The following is a 19,437-nucleotide window of genomic DNA, read 5'->3' as shown; positions in this document are numbered from 1 at the left end:
TATGATATTTAAATACATAGAGAAATAATTCCTTCATTTCTTTTGTAGCCAATTGATATTAATTCTGTATGCATTCATATTGTATCTTCTGTTATTTATGGAAATGAATAATTTAATGTTATTTGGATTTGATGAATATAAACAATTACTACTTAGCATTTACAAATACAGTTCCAACTAATTTATAATGTCATTGATGAATAATTCTGAACATATCATAGTACAATTAATTTCTTTATTTCTTTTTATATCAAAGAAAAAATAAATATTGCTTTCATTTTGAAATTAATTAAATTCTAAGTATAAAATGCAATTAAATATTGACATAAACATTCAACAAAAAAATTAGACAAACACATTCAAAACTCTGCCAAAGAGATTCATAGACTTTCTCTTGATTTATTTTGTGTGTACGAGTATATTTGCTTCCAAAAAAAAAGAAAAAAAAAGGTTCTTAACTTTTGTCATTTCTTTCAAGCATAAAATATTAATAAAACACTAATAAATATCTATTCAATATTTGACTAATAAAAAAAAAATGAAATTATCAACATCCGTTACACGATGGTTATCCATAAAAAAAAGGAAGGAGATAAAAAGATAAAAGGAAAAATATATGTGATTATAGATTTGAGGAAAGAGAAGGAGCTGTGCCGATGATGAAACGTTGATTTTAGTTTAAAAAAGTTAACTCCTATTTCTTTTTGATGTTGACACTTTTAACATACAAACATTTATAAGTGTGAGTGAACTATTGAAAGAAAACCTTTTTGCCGAAGAACTACATTCGAATATTCTTCTGTTTTTGTTTTGTAAATGATCATTAGTCAATATGAATTTAAAAAAATAAAAATTCTCCTAATAAAACCAACTAATATATTAAATATCATTTTTCGGATAAATTCGTCAAATTACTTTTTCGGCAAAATGTACATTTAGCAAATTGTTTCTTTGGGGAACTGTAGGTTTCTTCCCTCTTAATTTATGGCGTGTGAATGACGTCATATTCGATGTATCAAGCATCTAACAATGGTACTAGGAAAAATGACCTGTGTAAAATTGCCAGTGGAAGATTGCCGTGGAGAAAACGGCCGTTTAGGAAAATTTCCCTTATTTTATTGACAATGACAAATGACAAATATCTGAGCATATTTGTTTGTTCTATACCCCAAGGGTGTGTACCTTCAATTGTGAGTAATATTATTGGAATTCAATTTCCTTGCAATTTTTTGAATTCAATCCAATCTTCTAAGTAATGGGTCGAGAGGATTGGTAACGAGGGGGAGGGATAAATAGCTTAGGGACTCTTAAAATATGGTTGAATACCATACGCCCTCGGATTGACCGGAGCGGTGGTGTGAGATTGCTAAAAATCACCGCCAATACATCCAAGGAACACCTCAAATACCAAAAAAAGAGTTCCAAGCCCTCGGATTGTGCGGGATACTTGAGGGTATCCTTGGGCCTTCAAAACCACTGCCAATTAATCAAGTATTCCACCATATTTCAAGAGGCCCTAACCTATTTATATATATATAATAATATATAATATTTTATCCCCCCTCCTCCTCCTATATTGAAATATTATTGCTTACACTTGAAGGCACTCCCTTTGGGAATGGGACAAACAAAAATCTTAAGATATTTAAAAATAATAATATTAAGCAAATTTATGATATGTTATTATTCATTATGAAGTTTGAACAAAATACGGGTAATTTTCCTAATCGGCAATTTCTTCCATGGCAATCTTCCACGGGCAGTTTTCTGCGAATGTCCGACAATACATGTGCTTTAACTAATAAATCAATGTCTAATTTTGTTGTTGTCGATTATACATTGTAGGGAACCAAATTGTAAACATTTATCCCTACAAATTTTGGCACATGGATTTTCATACACTACAAAAATTAGGTCAATAATTTTTTTTTGCAAAAGGTTAACTCAAGATTCTACCACCAGCATTGCCTTTACACAACCCCTGAATACCTTGCACAACGAAATCATGAAATCTTCGGACCCACTCCTTCTCAATTATAGCTTTGAGATATGCCACATTTTTGTGAGATGTATTACAAGCCTTCTTTTAAACTTCGGTCACACAGCATAGTCGAGAGGCAAAAAGTCCGTGATGGAGGAGACTGCATTTCCAATTTCCAGAATCCCCCTTAGTTTTTCTTGCAATAATTTTGGACCAATGAGCTTCTGTGTGATGAAGCAGAATCTTGTAGTGGCGAACAAAGCTGCCCAATGGGCTGTACCCATCTTAAGATCCTTTTCACCCAATCGGATCGTCTTAGGATCGACTTGGAGCTCCTAAGCAGGGATTTATATGCTTGTAGTTGACTTGGTGTCAGTTTTTACTGATAAACCAATCAGGAAATCATCATTGATAATTTTGCTGGTCCTACCACTACTATGCTTCCTTTTCAAGTTTTCCCTACACTCTCTTGACAGTAGCCACAATGTTCCTGGAGTTTTACCTATATTATAGCAAAGTTTTAGGCATAGTTATATTTATGAACCCTAATTGGGACATATTACCTGCTAGTATAAGTGTAGTCGATCCGGATAGTCATATAAAAAAAAGGGAGCAACGCCCTTTGATTGAGATGGTCCATTCCTAACTTATTTTGTGCCAAAATATATGAAAATGATATTAATAAACCAAAATTTCTGCTTTTGTTTGTATAATCTTTGCATACCAACAAATGAGTATTTGATAGAAGTTGCACCCATACACACATCAAAAGAATTATACTTATGCAGTAAATTTTGATAACTTAAAGAAAAAGTTTAAAAAATAAATTAAATTCGGTAGTTTCTGATGTTAAAAAATGGTCCATTTAAAATAATAAATAGGAAGCCTTAAATGTGTATTGATTACATTATGTAATATGAAAATCATTTTAGAGATTGTGCTCTCCGTGACAAGACTGTTGCACAAACCCATAACGGAAATATATCCCAAAACTTTGTGTTTATTCACTAATCCATGGGTCCTCTCCGAAGTATAGAATCCATGCTTCCTTCTTCCATTTGAACAATTTATCTAATTAAGTGATATTTTATGTTAAACCAGTCATAGTGTATTAGGAATATTATGGGAGGGAAATTAGACAACGAGGAAAATTGTTCATCTTTTATCTATAATTTAAAAAAGTTAACTACAACATTCATATAATATTGTTATATTTTCTGTTATATCGATTAACTTGAAAATTGATTTTATTTTGATTGTCTACAGGAGCTTTTCTTAAACTTTTTTCTGTCAAGGCATTTTTCGAAAGTGCATAAAATCTCAAGGCACCCCACTTTAAAATATGGCACTGCATAGTCTAAATGTAAATGGTTTAATTATTTGACTTGACAGTAACGAACAGAACCTAATACAAACTTAAAATTATAATATCAACTTAAACCTTTAACTCTCCGATACTTTTGCAGATTAAATCATCATTAAATCTTGACGGCTATTTTTACTTTTAATGCATACAAAATATTCACCAATCAGAATCCTTGTCAGCAAGTGATATAGGATTTGTGGTTTTAACTCTTTTAAGTTTTCTTCGGAACCACCCCTTGGTTTGACAGTTTTGTATTGAATATTAGGCACATAGGAAAAGGGCATGTCGATGCTCCAGTACTGATGAAGCGAAATTAGAGGTGTATGTCCTCTTTTTACCCGTAATAGTATCTAACCTTCCGACTTTTCGTGCAAACTCAGTCTCAGGCTTAATTTCATACTAAGTTATGCTGAATTCTTGTGGAACTTTTCTTTTTACAAAACTGTCCATGATGCTGTTGTTTGCTCTTTGTGAAATCAAATATATTTTACGATTACATAACAAAACAATATGCTGCGCACTGCAGTCACGCTGAATCCGTTGGGATATTTACATGACACGTTATTGACAATGGGTACTTGAGACAGATTTTAATTTTTAATTTTATGTATTTATTTATCAAATATAAATTCAAAATTTTATCTCTTCATAAGGTAAAAAGGTAAAATAATATATTAATGTATTCAAATAATTGAAAAGTCAAAATACATATTTTTCAACGGCATCTCTGATACGATCAGAAGGCATCCAATATTGCTCCGGCACGCACTCTGAGAAACGCTGGTCTAAAGTTTGACTTATTGACTTTTTATTCAAAAATTACCCTCATTTTTTAACGTCAAAAAAGATAAAGATATAAAATAACAAAAAAACATGCAATGACAAGAATAAGTTATGTAATTAAAACTGTCGAGGTTTTGTAGACTGAGGAATCAAATAATGGATAATTTCAAAAATATTGTTATTGTAGGGTTTAAACAATCCCGATTCCTTGGATTGTTTGACCATTTTGAGTTCTGTACTTTCTCAATAATGTGAAATATTTTTTCAAGACAAAATTTTTTAAGAACTTTAAAAGTTAGATGTTCTTGAAGGTGCCAGTCATTTTAGTGATTTGATCAAGCTCAAAACAAAAAAAGTAAATGTCTAAAACTTTTTTTTTTAATTTCTAGACTTTCTTTATAATTTTAATTTTATGTTATTCCTATTTCTTTTTTTTATGTTGAAAAATTAGTATGAATCGTTAATATGCATTGAAAAAATATAAGTCAATATTTACACAAGAAAACCATGTTAAGTCCCCAATTTAAGTAAGTATTGCCCCAATTACAGAGAGTATTTAGATATGACAATAATCTTTTTTTTGTTAAATCGATAAAAGTTTGATAAATAGATCATCAAATATATTTGATATAATTTAACAAATAACGTATTCCATTAATCTTTTGACCTTACACAGCTTATCATCAGATTAATTTTTAATTAATTTTTAAGAATTAATTAGTTGGATAAAGGCACAAATAAAATTACTTCTATTGATAGATTTGTTTACTATCGGACAACTGTTTCCGTGCGTTTATTATATTATTTAACTATATCGAAATTTAGTGATTCCAATTAAATTTTTTCTTAATCCTTTATTTCTCCTTTTTTCTTGGATTCTTGTTTTTTTTTTTTTTTTTTTTTTTCAATTTTAGAACGGAGAGTCCTTATTTTTTCTCTATTTCTTATACAGGCCCCTTCGTCTAAACTACAACACTTTTTTAAATGACGTGCCCTTGTCCTTTTTGTTATATTTCGATGTTTAACCCTAATAACTTGTATAAATAAACTGTGAACAAAAAATAAGGAAGCTAAACTGAGAAATAAGACTGTCATAATTAAAAACATGAAGCAACGCAGTGGTACAGTTTTGGAGCTATCAAGTATACAAAGTGACCACTAGAGGCACATTAAAAGACTCCACAAGGTCTAGATGAAGTTCAAAGAGGGCAAAATAGTTGTTAAAGGGACTATTGAAGGCAGAAGAGGCAAAGTGGGCGTCATTGACCTTGATCGTGAATTTGAGGGCAGCCAGACCACTTTGTGTCGCTAAGTGAAGCAGGACTTAAACCTTAAAAAAGTATCAATTTACTTAGTTTAAATTGATTTTGGTAGTAAAAAAATAACTTTTGATAGGCAAAGGAATAATTTTAACAGGACTTTTATCAGACAAAATAAAGGAAAATGTCCTTTGTAGCCCAAAATTGATGTTTTTGTAGTCTAGGAAGAGCAACATATTATATACCATCAATAAGACTTGATAGTTTAATAAATGTAGAAAAATATGTTATCAAGGAACACATATTAAATAACTTTGAAAGATTAACTATTTAAGATATTCTATCTTTTAAATAATGTAGCTATGACAAAAAATTAATTTACTATCACGAAAAGGGTAGATTGTTAATCATTTTTTTGTGTACTTGAAAATGCATCTTCTCCGATAAAAATAATGAAATTATTACTCTATTTTTTTGAATATGGAAATATGCATCCAGGGCTTAACATTAAAACTTGTCCTACTTTACGGGACAGGAAAATTGTTTTGTAGGATAGTTTAATAGAGTGTATAAACTGTCTGAACAGACTAATGTTCCCAATTTATGCTCTAAAATCGTTTCGACATGTGACACAATTTTATTATCCTATAATCATTGGACTCTGCTTTATTTTAACCAATTCACATAAAACCATTATTTCTTGCTGATATGTCTAAAATTTGGTACTTATATTCCCTGACTACTCTAATAAAAAATGTAAAATTATTGTAAATTTTTATATAAAAGTTATCAAATTCCGTATCCTTTTTTGAATATTTATTATAATTTTCAATTATATTTTTTGAGGTAACATAATTATGTGGAGTAATATTGTATTTGCATTTTCTTAACAGATTATTTATCTCCCTTATATTTTATATCTATATATTTATTAGTACTGTAAGATGAATATACACTTTGGAATAAAATTTGTTATTTGTTTACAAATATTAAAACAAAATAAGAAAAATATTAGCAAAAGATTCGTAACAAAATGTCAAATTTGATATATAAATATTTTTTGAAAAAATAGTAAATTTTCGCTACTTGAATTTTAATTTAGACAAATATAGTCATCCCTTAATCCCAAATTTTAGACACCTTCAAATTAAATAAATATAACTTAAAATGGAATTAGCGTCATTGAAAACATTATTAATTTAAATGAAGGTCTTGGAATGCCCGCAGGCTGAAACCCACAATTATTATTGTTATTTAAAACGTATAGTTAGGTCCTTCATTTTAATCGATTTTTTTGGAGGCTATATATATTTTTTATTAATTGTAATCAAGATAAAGAAATAAATAATTCATTTTTCAAATGCAGAATGTTTGTATTAATTTGTTATTAATTTTGATTTTCATAGATCTTTCATGTCGAAATATGGCACTGAATGGTAGCTATACCTTAGAAACTTGATTTAAAAAAATATGCTTTAAAACCAACCCTGTAGAGGTTGAATGTTTTAATGATCATTTTCGTGTTCTACGATTTTAATAACAATAATAAATGTGGATTTCAGCCTGCACGCAAAAATGCTGCTGTGTGGTGAAATCAGCATAATTCTAAAATCGATGAAACCCAATCCGAGACTATGACGTAGCCAAGCGTATGTACAAATATTCCATACACGAATAAGTTAAACCAGCATGCTCTAATCGAAATTCCCTAAAGGGGTTATGAATAAAACATTTTAAATAATTTGTATAGAAAAGTGTTACATAAATGTCAATATCTCCAAAGCCAATCGTGGAATACGTGATGAAGCTAGCATAAATGGCATCAAAGTAAGTTAAGTTCTCCATATAAGAAATAAAAGTTGCTGCTAACATTACGTAGACAATAAGTATGATGAAAATGACACAGGAGGTAAAATGCTTATTAGCAATAAGTTTTTTTGAACATTATCCGTGTTTCCATCTGAAAGGAAAGGTTGAGTCAATGTACATATCTGAATACTATCACAGAATTTATATTTTTTTACTTTATGAAGGTCCGATAGAGAACATCGAAAGTCTATGACGTTATCGTTCTCTCTTTGAATTAGGCAAAGTTTTCTATGTTAAATAGATTGAATTGACAGTTATTTGACATGAAATCATCAATAAGAATCTAAAAAAATGTACCTGAATATATTTACACCCCCGTAAATAACCCTCATGAGAAGGATTCGAAAAATATCTCGGAGTTGAATAATATACCATACAAACATAGGAATCCCGAAAATAGCATAAACTGTGGCGCATACTTTACCCCCTAACGTCTGAGGTACTATATTTCCATATCCTGTCGTGGAGTGAATAGAAGAGACAAAAACAAAGGCTGATAGCATGTCCCAGCTTATTTCTTTGGTGTTTTCTATTTTTGAGAGATCCTTTAACTTTGAAGAGTAGTTTAAAAAAGTTTCAAACGTAGGATATTTAATGAAATTATTTCGTAGACTTAGAACTTCTATCTGAAGATCGTCATTTGCTTGTATTCGTAGATTTTGGTTCGGTGCTTCCAATTGAACAAAGATCAAGGCAAATGTAAATGAATAAATAAAGTTTATGAGAGATGTTATTAAAACAGTGACTAACTTGCTTTTCTTAAAGTTGTCTAAAAGTATACTCTTTTCATCTCCATCCAAAAATTGATGGTTACTAGTTGACTGCATGCTCTGTTTTCTATTATTCTCTTTTGTAAACCACTCCTTACTTGAACTCTGTATAACTACGATTGAGGTGGAAAAACCGTGAAAACAAACAAACATAACTTTCCCTACTCATATATACGTACAATCTTATACACATAAATATTAATGAAAACTGGCAAATGTTTCATTAACATTTTCTCTAATTGAAAATAAATAATTGATGCACTAACTAGAAATCAAATTTTTATATGCTAAGGTTGGCTGGGTCAAATCAGACACGAAAGCAATTCAAGCAATTCATGACACAGTTATTACGTATAATCCTCGAGTGGAGGTATCAGGTGACTTCAAATCCACTTTCATCCTCACCATAAAAACAATCAAAGAAGAGGATGCTGGAGACTACATGTGCCAGATCAATACGGATCCAATGCTCTCTCAAGGAGCAACCCTCAATGTCATGGTTCCTCCAGACATTGATATGAATCTCACCACACCAGATCTAGAGCTTCGAGAAGGAGACTCTGCAAAATTGAGATGCTTTGGAAAAGGAAGGCCCAAGCCTGAGATTGGCTGGAGACGTGAGGACGGGAAAAAGATCAGATACAAAACTCCAAAGGGCATAGCAATGAGTATGAAATATTAATTGTAGATATCAGAAGCTTTTAACGATTAATTTTCCATTTCAATTGTAAATTGATTAATCATTTCTTTCATATTCTTAGGTAAACGCTACAATGGTTCAATTCTAGTTATACCTCGCATAACAGAAGAAGATATGGGAGCATATCTTTGTATTGCAAAAAATGAAGCACCTCCTGCTGTTAGCAAACGGATTTATCTTAATGTGCAATGTAGGTTTAATACTCAAAGCACAAGAACTTGAATTGATCTTATAAAAGACAATAACCATATATGCAATTAATATTTTTCTATGCAATTCAGCTTCATTTTTAATTTAATAATTAAAGAACGACCATTTTGAAATCAGAAAATTTAAAATCCAAAATAAGATGTGTTTCTGTTTTTTATTCATATCAAATTTATTATGAAGGTACCTCAAAAAATATAAAATCGATCAAATTGTAGTCTAAATTCGAAACAATTGCATATTATTTTTGAACCTATAACTATTTTTTTTCTCCTCTTCTTATGGAAGTATTTGCAATTTTATCTTACAAAGAAATTTAATAAATACTATTATTAAGTAAAGTAAAGTTTATTCGAAAAGTGAAAAATGTATAGTTTAAGCCAGACTTATATTGATTTTTTTAATTTGATCAAAAAATAATAACATAAATATATGTAAAAAGTCTATTGTAATACCTAAAAAAAATTACCTGACTGAAATTTAGTCTCACGTGTATAAATATTTAAAACAAATTTACCTAAAAAATAATATTTCATAAATAAATTTATATTTACAAACTTTCAAAGTTCCACCTAGGATTAACTCACAGGGTCAATTAGTCGGAGCCACAATTGGTAGTGAAGTCATCATCCAATGTCATGTTCGGGGATTTCCTCAGGCGCTCATTTACTGGCTTCATCAGGGTAAATATACGTTTTAATTGTTATGTACATTAGACTGTACCATAATTACCAAACTCGGGAATTTGGTATCGCTGGATATTTTTTATTTAGCATCTTATTCCTATAAACAAGAAAATAACCATTAAAAGTCCGGAAAGAAGGTCTTTTCTGAACACTTTTTGATTTGAATATCTGTAAAATGTCAAACAAAATGAAATTTTGAGGTGTTTTCTTTAAAATTATCGATTTGGATCAAGCTATATGTTTTTTATTTTATTAAGTATTATTGAAAGTACATGTTTTTCGACAATATAGTGATAACTTTTCTGTAATTTACCTCATGGTATGAGTATAAATATCATCTTTTAGTACCGTCTATTACGCGCATTTATTTTGATAAATCTTTTCACTTTACTACTCAAATATTGTTTATTTGATATCTAGTGTCCAACATATTACTATCAAATATACATGCAATGTTCATTTATGCCAAATAAGACACCCTATAATATCTATTAATAATTTTGGGCTACAAATAATATCTTATCTAACTCTTAATACGACCCTTAATGATCTACATATTTATAATTTATATCTTTTTTTCAATCACTAATATTTATACATAGTTTATTCACATAAATAATGATTAAATATTACTTTTTTGTACGAACAGCCGCTCCCATTGCAACAAATGTTTTAATTCATAAGTAAGTTATTACATCAGACTAAAAATAACTATCAAAAGGTAAAATTGGTAGAAACTTTTTTATAGTATATTGAAGAAAATTAAGAGCTAAAATTAGATTTAAATATCCAATTGATTGTTTTTTTATGGCATATTGGACATAACAAATGTAATTGTGTCTTGGAGGAGACTCGGTTGTTGTAAAGACAGCGGCTCATGTTACATTCTGTCAAAAAAGTAACTTGAATCGATAATCTAAATTCCCCACGCAGAGGGGTATTAACTTTTTTTTTCTAGATTGACAGCACTGTCTTTCATTATGACCCCAAGCTTGAGTGTGATTTGTAGACCAGTTTACTTGTAACAGCTGGATAAGTTAGTCTACATCACTAGTGCTCCTCGATTTTTACAATAAACGAAATTATCGAACAAATTCTTTGCCTTACATTTTATATTGTGAACAAAATTGCATTTGCTGACGCGTTGAAAAGGCTAGAAAAAGCTTTTGGTGAATCAGTTTTTATCACAAACCCCTGCATATAAGTGGTAGAAAGGTTTCAAGGAGGCCCATGAAATTGTTAAAGACTTGCCGTGTTCTGGACGACTTTCGTCCTCTACCGCCGAATTGAACATCAACTTAGTGAAGGAAATTGTGTCGAAAAATCGTCTTAATAGCGTACTAAGTAGTTTGCATGATAAAATCCGTCAAAAACGGTCAAAATTATGGAAAAACAACAGGTGGATTTTATACGACGATAATGCACCACTGCACAAAACCATGATTGTGAGCGAATTCAAAGCCAAGCACCGAATAAATACCATCGATCAACCACCATATTCACCTGATTTAGCTCTTTGTTATTTTTTTTTGTTCCCCAAACTTAAATTGCAACTCTGTAGAACCCGTTTTCAGTCTATTAAATACATAAAACAATATTTGTGGAAGGAGATAAAGGCTATGCCAAAAAGTGCCTATAAAATTTTTTCGAGGACGTGAAAAAAACGTTAGCATATGTGTATTGCATCCTATGGAGATTACTTTCAAGGAGAAAAAATAAATTTTAATGATTAAATATGAAATTGTCTTTTGTTTAACAATTCCTGGTACTTTTTCGACATCTTGGAATTAATAGAGATAGCTTTGTGCCATAGACTTGTTAGAATATTGTGTGAATTTCATACCAATGAAGTACCACTATGAAACATAATAACTGAGCTTGACTGTTCCAAAAATGGGGCTAACTCGTTTTTAGGTGTGCTAGACTAGTATATATCAACTTTATTATGTGTTCATTTATTATAAATAGGAAAGTTTAGTAAAAATATTTGTGGTATTTTTCACGACTCAGAATTGGATTATAAATTCAGAAAAAAGAAGCACAATTTTCCCCTTGCGTGAAATATTTGAAAATCTCGTTGATGATTTGCTTAACGATGAATTTTATGCTTATGCATTACGAAAATGGTAATCTCAAAAACTGAATTTGAAGATCTTCTGAAAATTGGTATCACATTCAAGATGCCTCACAACGGCAAGTTATGTCGTACAACTATTCCTCTCAATGCATGGGTTGGCTGGAGATGTAGCTAAAAAGTTGAACTTTAACATTTTAAACTTTTATTTCTATATGTGCTTCGAAATTAAAGTAGATTCAAATATTTTAAAAGGACCATCACATACATTACATATATAAAATTTGGGACATCCAAAAATAAGAGAAATGAGATATGGAAGTGATTTGCAGATATCAGTGTATGTCATATTTTTCACCTAAACTCAATTGGGATGCTAGTTCAATTATTAATATCCAGTAATGGAACAACACCACTGAACTTTTTACCACGGCAGTAATTCCTCAAAACCAACTGATACGTTTATTCTCTTTACCGCTTCGACTTCCCAAAATACTATGCTACACACAGAGCTGTGAACTAAAAGGAGTAACCAACGATTCAGCTCATGTTTATGGAAAAGACAGACGGGAATCGGCTATATCAGCGAAAAATTAAAGTTGCGTATAATTTTCCCTATTAGTGAAACAAAAAAATAATTAAAAGCAATTCCTCATTCATAGTTATTTTTTTAAATGTTATCGAAAAATAAGAATGAAATATTCATAATCAATTTATGAAATGTCAAACTTTTTGAAAATAAAATAAGCTTCAATAAAAACTTATCAATAATAAATTAAAGGTCATATTTTTGAGAGTTTAATAGATAGTTTTTGTATTCCAAAATTAGCATTGTTATAATAAAATATCATATGTACCGTAGAGGAACAACAAATGTATATTGGATAATAATATAGTATAAGGTTGGTATTAAAAAGGGAGATTTGAGTAGTAAAAATGACAAATAACATCAAAATAAATGCGCGTAATAAGCAGTACTAAATATAATATTTATTTATTGCCAACATATTATGAACTAACATATTCATAACGTGAGACAAGTTAGAAAAGGTTGTTACAATATTTATAAAAAAATTTATGTTTTGTCTAAACTACTTAATATAAAAAGTTATAATTTAAAGAAACAGCATAATTTTTTTTTGATATTTGACATATTTTCAAATCAAAACATATCCATAGAGGACCTTTTTTTTTTTGCAAGTTTGATGGTTATTTTCTTTTTTAGAGGAATAAAGTGCAAAATAAAAAATATCTTGCGATACCAAATTTCACACTTTTGTTATTACGGTACAGTTTAATGCTCATACTCACTGATTTGTTAAAATTCATTCTCTAAGTTATTACATTTACTAAAGGAACTCTGATTGGGGATAAAAGGAATGACCACTACGAAATAAACGAGAAACCCATATCAACCTACGAATGCATTTCAACTCTTATTATTCGAAGAATCACTCCTAGTCAAATGGGAAAGTTTCGTTGTGTGGCAAAGAATTCTCTTGGAGAAGATGATATGCATACTAGGATATATTGTAAGAAAAACAGATCATGCAAATCAGAGTGTCCCAAAAACACATACTTTAACTAATATAATTGAGCAATGTACATTTAATATATTAGAATGTCCTGTTTAGGAGTAAAGTTCCTTTTTGTGTGGATCGCCATGATATAAAAGCCATCTGAAAAATATCAAATAACTTATATATCAAAACTATACACACAGTAACACGATTTAAAATGCGTAAGATCGAGATTGAATGTATTTTATTATTAGTACCTTGTTTTTTTTTGTCGTAGGTTGTTTAATTAATTTGAAAAGAGTATTACAAATTAAGAATACGCTTAGGAATAGCGTACAAAAGAAAAATTGAAACAGTGGGAAGTGAGACTTTTTTCTGTTTGTAAATGACGTTGACTTGACGGGTAAACCAAGGTTTATAGAAATAATAGGGTATACCATAACGTGTGTAATACATTTTTGACATCCACCCCACTTTTTAATTTTGACGTCATAGACTATGATTGGTTGTGTGTTTTGTCAAAATATGCCTGTCTTGCCCAGCAATCGGTACAATACATGAAATTAAAAACTCTAGCAAGTCGTATTACATGAGGGTCTAACCTTGTATTTCTATTAACCTTTGGCTAAACGAGTAATACGAAACTAAAGAAAATGAATGGAAATAAATACTTCTTTTTTTTGCAGGTTCTCATGCAACTCTAGCTAAATTTGGCGTTTTGGGTGTTAAAATTGGTCATTTTTAAACGTCTTTTATCATCCAATTTTAGGGCTTAAAAGTGCCAAATTTTTGCATTTTTTCCCGGTCAAATAGGTTTTTATTTATTTATATTTGCAAATACAAAAAAATATGTTCACAGTAGTAAAATGAATTTTTTTTTAAATGTTTTGAAATAATACATCAATAAACATTCGATTTTAAAATTAATTTTCTCTTCAGACCTCTAAAATCTTACAGATATAAGATTAAACAAAAATAACAAATCAACAGAAATAAGAAAATATAGTACATAAAACAACTATAAAATTATAGTTGAAATGCATCATAGTGAGACAAAATATGAAAAATTATCCCTTCTCAACTTGCAATATCCTTACAGTGCCTTTTCATATAGATAATGGTTCCTAAAGCCTTGGCATATCGCATCAAAGAAGATGGGTTGTATTTAATAAGATCCAAAGTGTCCTTCCTGGGATTACAAGTGGGGGAATCTTCAAAGAAAAAACAGCATATCTAGCAGCAAAATTGATCAAAATATCCCTCAGATACATTCTATCAGTTCCTTGATACTCTGAGCTATGAAAGTTGTACAGTTTCCAAAATCAGCACCGTTGGTTTTAACTTCTTTCAATCGACATGACTGTTGAGTAGGGATACCAAACAGGAAAAAATTATTTGCAAGATTGAGTTCAAATTCTTTGATGAAGTTATGGTTTAATAATATTAAAATCTAACCAACAGACAACGCAGATCATAGAAAAAAAACAACCTTGTATAACACTCTGAAATATTTGACCAAAATCAAGACACAGTAGAATGAATTTTATAATCCTAGCAGGTATTTGAAACTGTGGTGTAAACTTTTTCCCATCATTAATTCCCTTCAAATAGCCCATTGTTATCTTATCCCCCGAGGAAGGTCCATAGATTTTATAGCTCCTGGAGTTTAGTTTTGCATCCAACGATTCAGAAATTCTAAAGTGAAATTTTAGAGACCACGGTAACAGAGGAAGGTGTAATTTCGACGATCTACGAAGTCTGAAGAGAAATCTTCCAGTATTGAAGACAGAGTTACTATTAAGTTCATGGATTGTAAGGTAGTTATCCCGAATGACAATATTTCCCAACACTTCTGGATCACCCAATTCTTAAATATAGGTTTCTTGTTGGAGTATTTGTGAATAATGTCTGCCGTACTATTAGAGTTGAACAAAGGTATTCTACTCATTACTATTCTCTGAGCAGCTCCCGTTTCAAGTTATAGAAGTTCATAATGATTTCATTTGATCGATTGGAACCGAATAATAAAAATATATAGATAGAAGTCGCAGCAACACCATTCCTTCTTTGCAAATGTAATTTAAAGCCTTAATGTTTTTAAAAATCTTTAAGTAAATTTTTGGCCGAATTTAGTCTTGGAGTTGGACGGTGTATCCCCATTAGAAGAATCACCCATGTTAAAAAGGTAAATATCAGTAAATTCTTACCTAGAGTTATCTAACCTCCAACGATGAATATCAATAATTGCGATGGACAATCTAATGGCACCTTCAAAAGATAAAAAAGTGCCAAAACAAAGTAGTCCGATACTCCTTCAACAATAAAGTCACTCTACACTAAGACAAATTGAAACATCGATGCTTATGTCCTTTAAAAATCACAGGCGAATACAATATACGAGTTCTCTCTCCAGAAAATATTTTCTTCTCTCTTGTCTGTAATTTTATTGTTGCATATATATTCATCAACCAAAAACACTACAATTCACCTCGTTCTAAAAAATGGAACATTTCTAAAAAGTAATAGAAATAGAAACAATTTCCATTGTTTAATTAATACAAGAAAAAAAAACCCCGCTAACTTGTAAAATATATTTATGTGAAAAGGAAAAACAATATAACGTCATATATATATATATACTTTGAACACTTTCAGATAACTAAGATTTTTTTGAGAAAAATTAAATTGTAATTTTCTAGGTTAAATTTAAAAAACGTGCTACTAAATAGATAAAGTTGTCAAAAAGTAAAAAAAAATCACTTAAATAATATTACAGTATCCTCAGCTTTAAACTAGTGATGACAATTAGAGGATAAGGTTACTTTACAGAGTCCCTCTAACAAAGCTTTTACAACTCAGACGTTTTAGAATGAATAACATTTAACCAGAAATAAACACACATATTTCATTAAGCAGCTGGTTATTAAAGGCTATTTACATTTTAGATGAGGTCCACCGAGCATGTAGTTACATTTTACTAACAAATTTGCATAAGTAGGGTAGAGTAGGAAAGGTTCCAAAAAGCCCATTATTTTGAACATCAAATAATCTTTATCCACAAAATTTATTATGAATATAGTAACATACACTTTTCTAATAATTTAGCCAGTTTTTCTTTATATTATATTAATATATATACTATACATCAGGGATCACTATATACAGTATATATACTATATACTGCTTTTCTTACATTAAGACATAAATACATTCATATATTCATGCAGATAAACTTTGCTCTAAGTTATAGGTATAAATATATTTGCTTGTCCGAAAATGGGATATAAGACTGAAATGACGATAATTTCTCTGGTCGATCAAACTGATACATTTTATAACACATAACTATGTACAAATCTTATTACATCTTATTTTGAAATTTAATACATTTAAAATTAATAAGTTTGTAAATATTCATGGAAAAGAATCTGGTGTCTAATATTCTCAATTTCTTACTCAAACTCAATGTTTTTAACTATTGAAATAGTTCTCTGCTACATAAACAATTACAAAATTATGTGGGTTAAAACTATTGGTGAACTTTTTCTTAAATATGGAATCATTCATGGTAGAACAACTTAAATTTTTGTATCGAAAATGAAATAAAAGAAATTTTATAAATCTAAAAAGCTTTACTTTTGTTTCATAATGATTGTACATATTCAAAATTTTGTTTACACAGTTTTGAAAAGCATATCAGATAAATGACGTCCCCATTCTTCATACATCGAAATATTCCATGATTTTTTTATTATTTTTGTTTCGATTTAATACCCTTTTCATTGAGAGATTCTATAATAATTTCAAACTATGACAATGAATTGAATAAAAGATCGGTTTTTTAATATTAGAAATTGAATCAATTCACTGATTTTCATAAATTACAGCAATAAAAACTCAGGAGATAAATTGCAATACAATTGTGTGATAATATTTATTATTTACATTGATGGCAAAACCATTACCCAACTTTAAATTATTTTTGACTTCCAAAAAGTGAATTGAACAATGGCTCTCCTTGGTTACCTTATTTTTATGCCTCTGGTATAATTTCAATTAAATTCAATCGATAACAGGTACATGTATGTAAGTAGGCTGTGTTAAATTTTGTCTTGCCTAAGTCAAAAATGCTCGGAGTGATTAGCGAAAAAAAAAAAAAAAAAAAAAATCCCGGTCTCCCCTACTAAAATGTTCAGAGAAGTATTTAAAAATTTAAAAAATAAAGTAGTTTGTCACATTTTGGATTAACATATATAATTGTATATTTCTTTCATAGTGGTATCAACTCCCCCAACCTCTCCATCCTACACAACACATCCATCAGGCTCCAGTCATTTCAACATATTCCATGACTTTAGCAAAACCTTTTCTCAAGAAGAGGATGAAGAAAGTATTATTGTTAATGGGAACAAGGATCTCCAAACAAAGACCATTATTCATTTGGATGATAAAAGTATCGACATCACCAAATACAACACTTTTTCCTTGAATGAAGATGGAAATCTGGCGGAAAATGATCAGCTATTTACGGGATTCAAGGACAACCGAGCTTTCATAAACAATGGCTCACTAAGACTCATTTTTTGTATTCTTTTCATAAGAGCAAGTTTCTTTCTATTTCTTTCATAATATAGTTATTAGATTATGTAAATTATGTTGTTACATTAAAAGAAAATTTAATTTCTTACACATATCACTACTCATAATTGGCATAATATGATCATAAAAACAAACAAATTTTATACAATATTTCTAAAATGTTCCTGTATTTTAAATGATATATTTATAATAAATTAACCTACTAATGCATAACTAATTAATACATATCAAAGTTTGTTTGATCATAACTCAACATTTATCCATTTATTTGAAAAAAATGAAGTGCCAAGTTTAATTTAAAAAAAATAAAGTTTATTATTTCTTCAATGATATCTTGATTACAGTCAAATATTAATAATACGTTGTTGTATGTTTGTGATCTATTGCTCAGAATTATCATTTTTTTTTCTATTGAGACTATAACTATAATTTAAGAAAACTGTTAATTTGAAATATACAGGCTCATAATTTTCATAAAAGTTCTCTAAATGCATTTTTCATTTAAAAAATAATTGTAATTATGAATGAAATCAAACACTAATAAATGGACACAAATTATGTTTAACTTTATTTTCCAAATAAGTAGATTTATCTTTTTTTTTATATGGGACATTACAAATGTTCTCTGTAATTAGAACGTATGTAAATTTACCATCACATTGATACCAAATGATCAAACTGAAGTAAAATGTAATTTACACATTAGGTCTTTCAATCGTTCAACTTCATGTTTCAACATTTTTAAGATACGAAGAGCCTTTTTTTATGATATTTTTTCAATTTTGAAACACACTTAACGTCATCAACAATTCAACTATAGAATTTGTCAAGAAATATTTCTAAATGAGACCGATTTTTTTTGTAGGATTGAATCAGAACAAATTTTTGATTAGGGACCAATTTTGACCTAATTAATCTTTGAGACCGATTTAGATCGAACTTTTTTACAGAACTGAATTAGTTCGCTCAACTAAAATCATAACAGTTTCGAAGTGGTCTAGGACTTTCAGACCAAAACCAACACTAGTTTATATCTTAGAATTAGTGAAAAATACTTAAACCATTATCGATCTTAGTCTTACAGAGAAAAATACCCTTTTTGGAATCAGGGACTCAAACTCTACTTAGTAGTGTTTTAGTCTTATTTTTATAAATTAGAGAATACCATCCCCCTTCCCCCCTCAATTTTTCTTTCATACACTTTCATTGGTTGAAAATTGACTTAATTAACATAGGTATCTATGAGTATAGTAAATCGGGATATATGTCAAACAAGACAACTTGAGGCAATGAAAAAATACGTATTATAGTTTTAATAGTACGTACATACAAATGAAAAGTTCAATATGCAGAAAAAAAAAAACTTTCTGAATATTTACTAATTAATTTTAATTTTTAATTGGCCACACTTAATGCTTTAAATCACTCTGCATATGAAGTCCTTTTAAGTTGATATCTTTTTTAAACGAATTACTGACTCTTGTTATAGCATAATCTACTATTTGTCTTTTTTATTTTTTATAAAGGGACATTGCTTAAACAAAATATAAAATTATCATAATCACTCTATACATGAGAAGGGAAGTGCAAAATATTAAGAAAATAACATTTGAAGATATGAAA

General features: G+C 29.5%; 1 protein-coding gene and 1 long non-coding RNA gene across 2 annotated transcripts in view; one reads left to right on the top strand and one right to left on the bottom strand.

The window, feature by feature from the left end:
• LOC121129738 (lachesin) overlaps nucleotides 1-18,293 on the top strand; it is a 56,984-nt gene extending 38,691 nt beyond the window's left edge. Inside the window, exons 4-8 of the mRNA XM_040725458.2 lie at nucleotides 8,321-8,696; nucleotides 8,790-8,918; nucleotides 9,502-9,618; nucleotides 13,051-13,227; nucleotides 17,492-18,293. Coding sequence (XP_040581392.1) covers nucleotides 8,321-8,696; nucleotides 8,790-8,918; nucleotides 9,502-9,618; nucleotides 13,051-13,227; nucleotides 17,492-17,844 — 1,152 coding nt within the window. The 3' untranslated portion in view covers nucleotides 17,845-18,293. The remainder of the gene's footprint in view (nucleotides 1-8,320; nucleotides 8,697-8,789; nucleotides 8,919-9,501; nucleotides 9,619-13,050; nucleotides 13,228-17,491) is intronic.
• Nucleotides 6,302-8,100, bottom strand: LOC121129739 (uncharacterized). The gene is made up of 4 exons (XR_011783772.1): nucleotides 7,556-8,100; nucleotides 7,414-7,486; nucleotides 7,151-7,349; nucleotides 6,302-7,097 (listed from the first exon to the last, which is right to left on the bottom strand). It is a non-coding gene; the product is annotated as an uncharacterized lncRNA (long non-coding RNA).
• Nucleotides 18,294-19,437: the final 1,144 nt, after the last annotated feature.

Source organism: Lepeophtheirus salmonis, chromosome 14 (assembly GCF_016086655.4).
Source record: "Lepeophtheirus salmonis chromosome 14, UVic_Lsal_1.4, whole genome shotgun sequence".
Taxonomy (NCBI): Eukaryota; Metazoa; Arthropoda; class Copepoda; order Siphonostomatoida; family Caligidae; genus Lepeophtheirus; species Lepeophtheirus salmonis.
The sequence above is the reverse complement of the archived record's forward strand: the minus strand, read 5'-3'. Positions and strand labels throughout refer to the sequence as shown.